Source organism: Dendropsophus ebraccatus, chromosome 6 (assembly GCF_027789765.1).
Source record: "Dendropsophus ebraccatus isolate aDenEbr1 chromosome 6, aDenEbr1.pat, whole genome shotgun sequence".
NCBI classification, from domain to species: domain Eukaryota; kingdom Metazoa; phylum Chordata; class Amphibia; order Anura; family Hylidae; genus Dendropsophus; species Dendropsophus ebraccatus.
Window position 1 is genome coordinate 99,757,743 of NC_091459.1, and position 14,376 is coordinate 99,772,118.

Genomic DNA, 14,376 nt, shown 5'->3' on the forward strand with positions numbered 1-14,376 from the left:
AGCCGCCGTCTGATGAGGGATTCTCTCTGGCATCACAGACATTGTGCTAATTAGGTAACTGCAGGTGGGATGCAAATTGGCAGCGAGCTGTCAGCAGAGGGAAGAGCAGGGTGAACCAGTGAAGCCTAGCACATGTATAGCAGGAACAGACATGCACAGCCATGCAGCAAATCGGACTAGTTCAATTGTAAAGGCCTCCTTCCAACATATAGAATTAGATAGCCAAAACATCTGGACATAGATGATAAGTGGATAGTTATTTCACTCCGAGTGCTCTGGTTTTCCATATAGGGTTCCCATCTTTTATGCAGCCAGAAATGGAAAATAGAAACACTCAACACTGTGCAAGTCAATAAGCAGTTTTATATTTCATCCTGTTAATAAAAGGATATGTATAAGGTAAAAGGTGCATGACATGTCGCAGTGCAAGCAAAGAAAGGGTGAAGGAAAATGGAAGTGCACCCGGCAAGAAGCCGTCATCAGCTATTCATGTTACATAATCACATCATGTACGGATATTTGAAAGAAAAAACACTTGCCTGCATTTTTCCTTCATAAAATCATAATGTTGGTAGAACACAGATTTTCATCATAGCAAAACACTGTCGAGAAAAATATAACAAAAAGAGAACATCTCCCAGCTACTTTAAGGATAAATCTCTGAAGACATCTTCTGAGTTAGTGACCTAGATCTGTCACATCTCATCAGAAAATTGCACGTCAATACATCTCCGAGCTACCCAGCAGATAGAGTAAACAAATGAAACGCTCATTCCCGGCTCACAAGAAATTAGAGATGTACGGAGCGGAGGGCATTTTCCAGAGACATGACTTTAAATGAAACAATTTGCATCCGGCTCCTTTGTTAATGTGCTGGAACTCGGGTATTAAAATTTACTGGAAACACAGAGCCAAGGATGCTGCAAAACATGGCACTGCTACAGCCTGCATCACACAAAACAGCCTATGCCTGTCTGTTTCAGTAAGAAAATGGTAGGCAATATGTAACGTCATAAGAAAAAAAAAAACATGCAACCAAATCGGGGCTCCATTCACCACCAAGGCCTTACTTCCCACTAGGCATTTTCCATCTACTGGATATGGAGAGCTACGTGATGCAACCTGTGCAGCATATAAAGGCCTACATGGAACCACAAAATGTAATATCCCAAAAACAGCTACACAGAGCCATGGAGTCTAACAAATTTTTAGGCCATGTAGATCCTGTATGGAGAGAAGACTTCTTGTTCCCTCCATGGCACAGACAGAAGATCCCATCAAACAACTACTTCTTCCTTCTATAAAGTGGCACAGCACCATACATACAGATGTGGCTGTGCCTGGTACTACAGCTCAGTCCTGTTGACATGTTTGGGACTAAACAGTTGTGAGCTGCAGTACCAGGCATAGCGGCAGTACAACCCTATGTATGGCAATGTACTGCCTAAGACTAGGGCTACATGACAATTTCTGTTAGCACAACAGGGAACCACTGTGTGACACTGCCTGATTGTACAACGTCATCAATTTTTAAATAGCGCAACCGCAAATCACCGTGTAGCTCTAGCCTAAATGTTCCTCCTTTAATATTTTACTCAGGTTTACATCGCGGAGTATGTAGATACCGCAAGCAAATATACTGTAATAAATGAGACTGCCATTTCTTCTTATACCAAGATTTAAACGGTGTTGCCTCCGTTCCACTGAAAATTCAATCCCACTCCACAAGCAGAGAAAATGCCCTCTTCTCCTGTGTGGTAAAGACCGTAATCTCTTACAAAAGACATTAACAATGCTTTATCAGGGAGGGAATAGCCTGCCCAAGGCAGAAGATTACTTATAAGCCTGTAAGACAGAGCATTAGGCCCAATGCAACAGAGCATCGGGGGACCGGAGCTGGGCATCCTCCCCGCACATAGTAACAAATCCTGTCACTATCACTCGGTTGCGTTGCTGAAGGATAATGGAGATGCCCACCTCTCCGCATGTAGCAAGGGTCTAGAGGAGGCCGGATTCCAAATGCCAACTGTGCAGCAGATTGCTCGCTTTCGCCAAAGGTCACTTCATGCAGCCTCTTCAGTCCTCCAACAGCATGAGCTACATTACAAGCTGGCTCAGGGGGTCGGGTTACAGGAGGTTCCCATGGGAAAGGGACGAGAAGATTTGCTGCAAGTGTGAAGTGTTATTTAAAGGGAATGTATTATCAGAAAATAACCTACTGTTCACTGATGTTTTTACATTTAACATACTCACAAACAACTTCAGGGATTTTTTTTTTCTAATTTTCGTTTCAACCATATGTATTAAACACATATTTCCATCTTTACATTTACAGCTTAACAGCACATGCCATAAATGTCTGATAGATGGGGGTCCTACCTATCCCAGGATAAAGGGCTCCCATTATATAGCAATCACTTTTCAATAGTCATGTCACTATCATCACAGGCAGGACTAATATACAGGTAGCACAGGATCCACCCTTCACAATAGGTGCTAGTCACAGCTCCCATTCTCCTACTCCCATTCTCTCTCCCATACTCCCGTACAGAGTATACCCAGAAAATGCTTTAATACAAATTGTAAGTAGGTCATGTCCAGGCTATTGTTTCCTATAATCCGAAATCATGCACAGAACAAAAAAAGATTACAAAAAATAGTAACAATAAATAACATACATTATACATATTTATTATTTTGTAATTTTTGAGGTTATATGTTATAGTGATTATAAAGGAGCCGGATAAAGATCAAACAAGTAAGCAGAGAGTAGTGGAGTCAGGGGAGTCAGTCTGCACCTCTCAGATCTAACAGTATATTCCCACATATAACAATAGCAGAGGCGTTTGATCTAGGGAACACCGTATTGATCAGAGCAGAGAGAGAACTCCTCCACACCCCCAGGTCTTCCCATTTCACACTGACATCTCTGCATGCATCACCGGATTTCCCTCCAATAATGAGGCAGCACATCCTCCACACTGGTAACACACATTATTCTGACACACTTCCTAAACCCTCCGGAGCATGCAGATAACTTTCCAAAATGTCACCTACAAGCATGTCTATTTGGAACCAAGGTTCGAGTGTCCCTCTATTTTTAATTTGCAGTTACTTCGCTGCTGAAATGTCAGGATAACACATAGGTGCACAGCAAAGACAACTGCGTCTTATAAAGATCAGAGGATTCTATAAGGTTTCTGTGCAGGCTATAAAGCAAGAGTATGGGAGACATAGGATATAAGAGTATGGGAGACATAGGATATAAGAGTATGGGAGACATAGGATATAAGAGTATGGGAGACATAGGATATAAAAGAGTATGGGAGACATAGCATATAAGAGTATAGGAGATAATGCAGCTCTTCAACAAGAAAATGGCCGCAACATTGTGCTGTGTTTAGACCCCAAAGATGTCAAGGGAAACTTTTATTTCTGCATAACAGTAGTGTAACAATTATCGACTTCTATGGTTAAAATATAACGGGAAGTAAATGAAACCGCTAGTGCCAGCTATCTGGCGGGTCTCATTCATGTCACATTTTCAATGTGTTTTACATACGTTCACTCAATAAAAAGGTAGTGCATTTATGTGTAAAACTGAAGCCAACTAATAGATGGTGCAAACTTCAAATCCTTTTACACAGGCCGATTATATGGAAGGAACATTCACTGCTGATAATCAGTGCACGTAGAAGTCAGCGATCAGTCGATAAACAATAAATTGCTAATTCGTGGCTAGTCACATCTCACTGACCGGCGGCGACATGCTGCTTCTGCTGGGTCACAGAAAAGGTCTTTAGATAGTCTAAGGGTATGTTCCCAGTAAGGAATAGAGCAAGAATAGGTGATAAAAGTTTTCTGCTTGAAATTCCTTACCTATTCAGCTCTGGCAGAAATTGAGCAGAATTGAGCAGAATTTGAGCCAAATTCAAGCAGAATTCAAGCCCCATTGACTTCTATAAGATTTCTCTTGCGTAATGCACCAGAAGAATTGATATGTCAATTCTGTGGGCGGAAAACGAATCCACAGTGGTAAATTCTGCAGTGTGAACAACAGAGTGAAAATGCCATTGAAGGCAATGGGACATCACTCTGTTCATATTTTATGCATAGAATTTTAAGCGGAATCCGCAGGAAAGTAAGCACGGACTCCGCATCAAATTCCTCCCCTAGTCTTTAGTGGGAACACACCCTTAGGTCCCGTTCACACAGAGCAAAAAAGGCTCTTTGAGCAGACAGCATAGGCACATAAGAAATTCCACTGAAGCAATGAGACAGGCAGAATTTCAAGCGACGTCTTTGGCGCAGACTCAGTTTGAAATTTCACCTCTTTTGCTCTGTGTGCACGTGCCGTAAGGATGTGCCCGATAGAACCTGAGCCTCTGCTATAAATCTGGTGCATTTATAGATTGTCTAGTCTAGGCTTATACTGTCCAAAATTTAAAAAGTCTTTATTTCTCTCCTGCAATATGCCTAGACTAAACAGTGACTAAAAACACATATAGGTCCGTGCATACAATCCTACAGAACAGTGTGCATGTATAGTATTGTTGTTTAATCCTCCCTCCATGTAATCATTGGATTGTTTTTTGTTGATGTTTGTATTAACCTCTTACTAACTAAAAAAAAAGAAAACATTTGCTGTGATGCTTTTTTCCCATCTGTGATGTATGGGGGCACAACCAGTGACCTCATTGTCTGCTTTCACACCTGTCAATGTAGAGACATACGCTAGCTTTTTTTTTAGGCTCCTAAGAGGGATTTTTTTTTCTCCATAATAGTATGAAGTTAATCCATTCATGATTCCAGACAGCAGAAAAGCATTAATAATTCAGAGGATACACACAGTCTGGCACAACCTATAAAAGGTTATGTAGTAACGAAGCTCAACTAGATAAACAGTAGCAAACTGGGTTTCCAGTGAGGATTGTATTCCTTTATGACCTCAGCGGCCATATCCCTCCTCACAATATGCATTGTGTGTATGAGAGGTATTACAGATGCACAAAGCAGCACAAAAAGGTCATACAAAAGACGAAATAATTTATTACAATTAGAAGGGGTGGTCCTACTCCGTGATTGACAACTGCACATCACTGCTTGGGACCGCCCAATGAACTTCTAAACCCAGACTAGAAAAAGATGTAAATTAATAACTAGTTCTGATAAAGTCTGTGAAACTTGTGCTTGCCCAAGAGGAAGACCTACTTCTATAAGACCCTAATAGCAAAGCATATGGAAAGTGGTTGTGTACAAGAGATTATTCCTTTAAAATGGGTATTCCCAACATTAACATTCCAAAGTTATCGGTTGGGGGATAACAAAATGATCAGTGGGGTCTGACTCGCTATCCCATTGCTAGGTAATCATTTTTTATGTTTAGAATACCCTTTTTAAACAGACCTTTAGGGGATTGCGCTGAATGAAGTTATTAAACAAAATCACATATCAATGACATCTACAATTAAAAGCAAAAGTCCTTCGTCTGAAGAAGATGTGAACAAATTCATAGCACTGTTGCTTTAACAATATAACAGAGGTCTGGGAATGGAATGGCATTCCTGTGGTTTAATTAAGTAAAAAAATACTCTGGTAGATTGGCCTGAACATGGGAAACTGATATACCATTCTCAGCAGTCAATCACTTCTTTAGCCTTTTGCTGGTTTGGAAAGAGAAGAGAGCCTGGCCTGTGAACAGAGGCTTAAAAAAAAAAAAAAAGATGATAGCAAACTACAAAAAACAAGAAGAAAAACAGCATGTGACAGGTTTTGATCAATCCAACATTCACCAGTGGAGAGAAAACAACAGATCAGCATCTTTGCAGCCACTTCCATGTCAAAAGCCACAAACAACTGAGCAAATACCATGGCCGCGTACTGCACGCATATCTCATCCCACTGCTATCCGTCAATTTACGAGGACAAAAAAAAATGCAGCAAGCAGCAAACAAAAAAAGCAACAAAAGCTGAACATATGGACTAACTTATCACAATGAATGCCATGATCTGACCGAGGACATCTGTAATAACCTCCAGGTGTGAGCGATCACAGTGATCGAATCCATTCGAGCACAACTACCAACCCTCTTTCTAGCAGGAATGAAGTCACATACATTGGCCATAATGACCAATATCCACCATTTCTAGATAATATTCACTCTTTTCAGCTCTCCATTAACTAAAATTGTGTCCAAGAACTATGACCCTTTAACTCATTTTTACCAGAAGCTTGTATACACGCCACTCATTGTAAAACACTAGATATAGATAATCTGTCCTGGAGCTACTATTGATTTAATGTTTTTATGATTCTTTATGGTGTAAGATGGTGTGGAAAAGAGTGCCACCCTGGACAAAAGAGTTCTGATAGTGCTGTTAGAAAGTTATCTTTAGAACCTGAACATTCATGGTAAATCCGCAGGATATACCATTAATCCCTAGAAGATGGGATCCCACCGCTGGGGTGGGACTTGGGGTCCCACAACCTGCCTGGTGCCAGCCACAGCTGCAACTAGGTGGAGAAGAATTAGAAAATAACCATGCACGTGTGTAGCTCTCACTATTCATTACTGTGAAAGATGACCATACATAAGATAGCCCCCACCCCCACAACACACACACTTTTCAGTTGAGCATCCATGTAGCCTGATAATGGGTAGAAAGGCTCTGTCAGAGATCACTTATGACCCAGAAAACAAAGGGGCCAGTTAGGTTGAAACCCGACATGCCCTAATATTCTCTCCCACAATGACATAAATGTGTGTGGCCTTCAAATAAACCAACGAAAATATGGGCTAGACTTACGACTAGACAGGTCATAAATGCACCAAATTTTCAAACACCAGGTCACTGTTATGTCTGGTGCAGTCATTGGCTGTCTAGTCTTAGTTCACACTGTCTAATAATTAGACGTTTTTATATTAGCCATTACTGTAATACACAGACAAGCGTCTGCACTTCATCACATCAATCACTTGGCTCAAACCTAGCCAACACCAATGTATATAATATACTCTTTTACATCACATTAACTTCCGATTCTAAATTATTAAAGGGACTCTCTCTCTGAACACTGCTTCTGTCTAAAGTTTTCACTTAAAGGGGAGAGATCAATTTTCAAACTTAATGCAGCACTTACTGTACTCTCCTAGCAATGTACTCCATCAGATCATATTACCTTACATGACCTTAGCTCATTGAGCCCTGTTACTTCTACTGATAGGAAGAATCTGATGCCACGCTAAACATTATTTTATGCCGCAGTAGATTTGTTTACCCAACAAAGAATGCAACGTGAGTAGAATTTGCCAAGATAAGTTATCGATAGTTATAAAGGGCATTTCACTTGCGAAAAATATTGACACATTAACAGCAAGTCCAAACTCTAAGAGCGATGTTTGCTGGATGACAATGTTCAAAGCCAGGTCCTATCTAGTGCGACCAGAACGTGCCTCTCTTTGTTTAAAGTGAGCACAAACACGAGTCTGTGTAACCGCTAAGGACACAGACGACAAACACGTCACAAAGTCTTTACATTTTAATGTAAAATCATCCTTAGGTAAAAAAAAAAAAATAATACAACAAAGCAAGAAAAAGCCATCATAATAGAAACAAGAGGCACAGTTCAAAGCAGTCTACCATGCTTTGCTGATGCAGGACTTCAGCCCAGACCGTACACCAGTAAACATCAATTCCCTCCATATCAGACACAAAAAGCAGACAGGGTGTCTCCTGCGTGCACGCTGTAAAAGCCCACACCTGCCGGCAGCCGCAGCACATGCAGCTATATGGGACGCCTGTTTTTTCCATGCTGTCCTACGTGAACAGTGGGGGGGGCTTAGTTGTTGTTATGTGACAAATAGTGTATGATAGACAGAGGACTAATAGGAGCAAATGGTATCAGGCTACCCATGGACAAGGCAGTGAAAGAGTTAAAAGAGGAGGCTTTATAGCCACAGTCTCTGGCATTCTGCAAAAAAGATCATCTCAAGGAGCCACAATAAGATGGAAACAGATGTGGAGTGTTGTTTATCCAATTGGGAAGGGGAGGGGGTCTTGTCAGATAAATTTGATGGAGCCAAAAAGGCTTACAATGGGTGAAGAAAGTCATGGCAAATGATGGCCACTCAAGACAATGTAATGACTTAAGACATACAAAAACAAGGAGCACACTGTGAGCAGATTCAGGAGAAGGAAGAGTAAACAAGTTGACACACAGAAGAGCATGCTGCTGCCAAATGGTTATGGAGAGGCTTGGGGGTTAAGCGGATGTGTGCTAATAAGAAGGAAGAGAGGGCGGAATGGAAGCAATGAGCCCATGAAATGACAGATTCCCACGCTCTAATTTGTTCATTCATGAAGCTCTGCTGGTCCACTAAAGAAAAGTGCAGGATTACATCACCATCATCATCCTCCCCATTACATGTATCTTCAGGGACACTAATACTACCCCCAGTCACACACACACTGTCACTTTAAAAGTTGAGCAACAACCATGCCCTGCTCTGGTGGATGACACACAGTTCATAGTTTGACGTTTTACAATATGCGGATATTCTAATCCTATGGTGTAAAAAGTGTCAATTAATTACAGCGAATAATTGAAGACTGCAGAGAATAAAACAATCACATTAGGAGTGGGGATTGCCTCTAATTGGGTTTTCACCATGAGGACTGATATCATGTCAGGCTAAGCCCAACAGGATTTCGGTTTTAATAAACTCCTGAAGCATCAATAAGCACGATCTTCAGGGACGTCTCAAGTGCACAAGAGTGAGCAGTCTAGACTTCATGTTATCAAACAGCGAAACGTGGCGGTTCATGTAGAACCAGGGGAACACTCATATTTTAGTATTGACTTCTCACACGTATGGTGGTCTCCGTCAGACACAAAGACATATAACAAAGGGAGCACTGAAGGCTCAAATGCCTGCTCCTGACTACATCAATCCACTCCACTTCCTGACAAGCTACAAAGTTGAAGCACATGGCACAACACTGACATTTACAATCTGCAACAGCATTCTGACACCCTATAGATACCAGGGCATGAGGGTGACATAGCTCCAACAGGTAAACAAGATTCCTGACCTCTAAGCAGAAGCTACAAGAGAGCATACAAGACAACCCCACAGCGCTGCACATGCCTCACCCTGGCACAATACAACACGTGGCTTCAGTAAAGTAACTTTGTACAGCATCACGTTATAGACCAGATAAGTTTCACCAACAGGACACAAGAACACGTAGATAATGCAACAAAGTCACAACTTTATCGCTGCTACAAAGAGAACTAGAAAGGTAAACACCAAACAAAGGGTAAACAAGTAAATAAAGAAGAAAAAAAAAAAAAGTCAGGTACAAAGATTTAGCAGATCAAAGAAACCAGTCAATGCAGGAACTGGACAATGGTGCCCCACCTTTATTGACCTCTGTCACCGCATGTACAGCAGTGAAGCTTGCATAACATGTCCCATTCCTGATCACATTACAAAGTTCTACCTGTGAGAATGACACAAAAAATACAGGATTGTGCAACCTCTGATAACAAAAACAACCCCTATAAGCTAAACCAGATAAGCAACTATTTATAGGAGACAGCTTGGTTTACCTATATACTTACACTCACTACAGGTTCACTGCTACTTGTGACATGAGAGCTATGGACACCTGGAGTGTTAGCAAATGGTATATAGAATACAAATATATTCAATACGCTTTGGAAGTTTTATGGGAGGTATTGTGTAACCTACCTTCTGTCTCTGCCCGGCTCCTGCGTTCATCCAACTTGTGGAAAGTGATGCTAGCATAAGCACTCAGATCATCTGAGGGGTGGGTGATCCCAGTCTGATGGGGGTTGCAATGTTCCAGGCCACTCAAATCTTTAACTAGATCCAAATCAATGTAATTGAGGCCATTATGATGGTGCTCTGAGGGTTGCTGAGACTCTCTCCTTGCAGACTCTCCAGGCCTGAGCCAGACATTCTCAAATGAAGCAGAACTATGTCTCTTTACATCATCTCCAGAAACAGGTCCAGCACTGACTCGGGCTGTGGTAGGAGTAGAAGAGAAGGTCTCCGAGCTGTGTCGCCTCCTGCCCTGTGGGTCACCTGCCCTGACAACTTTGGCACTCTGGTTGCGATTTGGGCTTAGGCTAACACGGGTAAATGCGCTGGGGCCAGAGCCCTGGCCCAGGAGAGAGCAGGAGGTTTCTGCTAGGCTTGTAGTACCAGATGGTGGTGGAGCAGGCAGGTTATCAGGGACTCCACCAATTGTCATTTCTGCATAATTACCATTACAAGATGGAGAAATTGGTTTGGGAGTGGTCCTAGCTGGTGGCAATTGAGTGTAGTCTGAACAAAGGGTACCAAGTTGCATGGTCATATAGTCCCTCTGAATGGGCTTGCCTCGAGCAGGGGGACGACTACTACAGATGTCCGTACTGACAGGTTTACATGACGTGTAAGCATTTTTTGCCCTCCAATGCTTGAGGTCCATGTTCATATATTCAGATAAATTCTCTCTCTGAGGAACCACTCTACTCTGCACGTAGGATGGTGAATGTACCGAAGATATTAATCCCCCAGGGAATAGCTTTTCATTGAACTCTATGTTTACGTACTCCCCAGGGCTCTTTGGCTCTGGTGGTAAAGCAGGTTCCCGAGCCCTAGGCAACGTGCTGGCCTTACTACTGCTTTCCAAAGACAATCGTGTGGGCCTGGTCAATCTGCTGCTCCTTCCTTGTAGGCAAATTTCACTTTTCCGACTCTGCTGCGTTTCTTGTCCCCCAAGACTATCACTACTTGTGGAAGAAGAAGAGGATTCCTCTGTGAATAGGGGATGAGCTGAGCTTACAGAGGTGCGATGGCCATCATCAGTCTTCCTGTGTGCATGCTTAAAGGACCTTGGCAAAGAAAAGTAAGAATAGACAGGCTTGGATGGCTCTTCAACAGAATTCAGATAGCAGTCAGGTGGAGTGCTAGTAGTTGACCCACTAGCGGGTGACATATTTATATAGTCACTGCAAGCCAGTTTGCCATCATTGCTTTCTATAGACAACTTTGGGTTGGTACCATTTGTCCAGATTTTGCTATAATTACAGCTGTCTGGGGAGCAGCTGCCACTCGGAGACATCATCATATAGCCATTGGAGTCCACTTGGGTATGTCGTCTTGGGTTAATAATCTGCTGGGGGGCTGACACACTCTTCGGACTCATGGGCATGTAGTCACCATTTTTAGTAGGCACAGGAGCAACACCTGGTGACATAGGCATATAGCCATCATCACTGTGGTTTGGTCTGTTATTTTCCAGGTGGAGATCTAGGCACTCTTCTGGATATGAGTACGTGGGCACAAAGGCAGAGTGCCTAAAGGATGAGAGGCGCAGAGGATAGGAAGGCATCATCTCAGTGTATTCCTCTATTGATGACTGCGAAGGGGTCTTCTGATGGGAGACAGTGGGTGGGGAAGTACCTGAGGAATGAGTCCTCTTTCTGAACACTTTGTCAAGGTCGGAGTTTTCCTCCGCCCTACTTAACTGGTACCTCTGCGGTGTGCTTCTCTGGATCAGATTGTTGGTTTTACCCATGCTAATGTAATTGTTCAAGTCCTCTTCTCGAGCTGGAGGCGTGTGCCCTAAAGAATCAGGCGTCACACTCCGGAAGGAGCTTCTAAAATCACACGGACTGGAGCCGTACTCATCAGAAGAAATAAAACCGCCATCACTAGGAGAACCTGAAACTGAGGCACTGGATCTTCGAGGACACAAGCAGTCGGATGTGGAGCCATGTCCACTGGTGCTGCTAGAGGACAAACTAACGGGACTTGTAGCAGAAGGTGAGCAACGACTTGTTGGCATGGGAATGGAACGGCTATGGTTAAGGGGTGGGTGAAGCCTGGAGCTGCCCCTATGCCGATGCGACTGGGCCCTGCTGGCACTGGGGCTAACCGGGCTGCCATCCATGGAGGCAGGCCTTGACATTGTACCCTCTCCATCACTTGAAGCTCGAACCCTGAATGAGGATGAAGATCCATGTTTACTGGTTCCTCCAGCTGGAGACGTGGCAGTAACGCTTTCTGTACGGGCTCTGCGGTTCAGCCCCACTTGGCTTGGAGGAGGATGGTTAAGGTGATGCCTCCTGAGAGGCACAGAAATTGGGTTGGAGCAATTAGAAGAGGATTGACTCTTACTACGAGGTCGAAATTCATCGCTCAATGCTTTCATCGCTTCGAGGATAGTCTCATGCATGTTCTGCGCCACCACAGAGTCATCCACCTGCATCCAGAACTCACCAGCACCCGTAACCGCAGAGCGGCCAACTTCGATGAAGAAGAAATTTTCCGAATGGCCGCATCGCCGGATGTTCATGAGCTGCAACACTACGGCTGCCGCGTCAGAGTTGAGTTTCACCAGGCTGATTGTTCGGTGGGTCAGGCACAGGCGGTAGATTCCAACAAGATTTTTAAGCTGCCCTAAACCCTTGGGCTTCATAATCACTTGCCACACTTCCTTGAAGGCCAGTCCAGGGGGGTTGACTTCCCCATACACATCCTCTCCATTTACTCCATCATGCACACCATTGGCAGCTCCTTCACTGTAGTGATGATGGTGATGCATTTTACCCCGATTATGCAGGTCCACTAAAGCTTGGTACCATCCCTCCTGTTCCTGTTCAGAGTCAGCAGCAATGGCAAAACACTCATCTTTCGTGTACAGGGCGACTAAATGTTTGTTCTTTGAATCCGCTCTCTTGTTGATATTAAAGCAGCTTTCCAGTGGAATGGACCTTTTTGGGGCCCCAGATTTGTGCCTCCACTTTTTCTCATTCTCGTAATACTCCAGACGGGCTAGACCCGACTCGCTGGCAGCTCGGAGCACGAAGAATCTTTTGTGCATGCTCTTAGGCTTCCTAAGGTAGCCTACCTTCTTGACATCGGAGAAGTTCTCATGAGGTGGAGGATCTGTGGGGCTGGCCATGGTACCAGAGTATAAATAATAGTACAAAAACACACAGGGAAAAAAAAAAAAAAAAACAAGAGCGTAGTCCTTGTAGAGAAAGTCACTGGGCAGATTCACAGCTCATTCAGCACCAGTGCGGAGGGCAGAGCCGCAGTACCACGATGATCGCCTCCACTTTGCAGAGTTGTTGTATTTTCCTTGGATCAAGAAAGCCACCGGGCAGCATTAGCAGCAGAGGCGGGCAGCATTAGCAGCAGAGGCGGGCAGCAGCAGCAATGTAATGGTGTGCATAGAGCCCTGTCCACACCCGGGCAGCTTCATCCTGGCTGCATGGGGACCGCACAGCCGGCTGTAAGTTTGCCTGCAGCTCTGGATGGATGGGAGCGTTACTGCGGTATCTGGGCGATCACTGTGAACTCGGCTTAATCCTCCCAGCGGGCGGCAGCGAGCAGACACCCCTCCAATGTGACTGCTGGGAGGGGATCACTGTCTGTGTGTGTCCCCATTCAGTCCCATCGCGTTGCAGAGAGTGGCATCTGATGGGAAGAGGAGGGCAGGTAGCCGCACTCCCACCCCCGCCGGATCCGACAACCCCGGCTGCCAACTGTAGACTTGTTGTCCCCCTCCCTCACTCCGGGGTGCACGGCCGGACCGTGGCTGCTGCAGGGAGGAGGGCGCTGCTGAGAGATGACTACTCAGGGGGAGAGCTGTGTCCAGGAGTTGCCGGAGTTTCTGCCAGGCTTCCTCTCTCCCCCCACCTCTCCTTGCGAAATAAACCAAAACAAGCTGTGTCTGTGTCTGAGTTCCCGGGAGCGCAGCAGCCCCCGCCCCCCTCGCGCAGCTCCCGCCGCCTCCGTCTCCCTCTCAGCAACACGTGACCGCTCTAGCAGCAGCAGCAGCAGCACCACCACCACCACACACACACTGCGTGGAGCACAAGCGGCGGCCAGCCTCAACCTAGCCTGCTACGCTCAAACCACGCCCCTGTTTGCATTACTACTATGGAGTGGCGAGGAGGCGTTGGGGCGCCATGCTGCCCTTTCATTGGCTGTTACCATCTGTCAATCTATACCACAGCGCCACGCCTCTAATCCTAGTAGGGGGCTTGGTTGAGGCGCAGCGTAGTAAAAAGGCGTAGACGCCATTCAGTTAGCTGATATTTACTAAACGTGAATGCATTGCGCGTGTCCTTGACGTGCGGTGTGAACGAGGTGCAGTGAACGAGGTGCTGTGTATCTGTTATATAATGCACAGGTCACTGAGGACGCGGCGCTCTACCTATAGTAAACATGGTGGTTTCTGTGATAAACACGACGAACGTGCTCTGGTATACCGCGTCATGTGATTTAGACACCGAGCTGTGATGTTATATAACTGCTTATATATTGTGTGTGTATATATATATATATATAT

The 14,376-nt window shown here is 44.6% G+C and overlaps 1 protein-coding gene across 1 annotated transcript in view; it reads right to left on the minus strand.

Annotated features, from left to right (window-relative positions):
- The window catches only part of IRS1 (insulin receptor substrate 1), a 39,250-nt gene extending 25,471 nt beyond the window's left edge, over positions 1–13,779 (minus strand). The window contains exon 1 of the mRNA XM_069975420.1: positions 9,756–13,779. Coding sequence (XP_069831521.1) covers positions 9,756–12,981 — 3,226 coding nt within the window. The 5' untranslated portion in view covers positions 12,982–13,779. The remainder of the gene's footprint in view (positions 1–9,755) is intronic.
- Between the last annotated feature and the right edge of the window lie 597 nt (positions 13,780–14,376).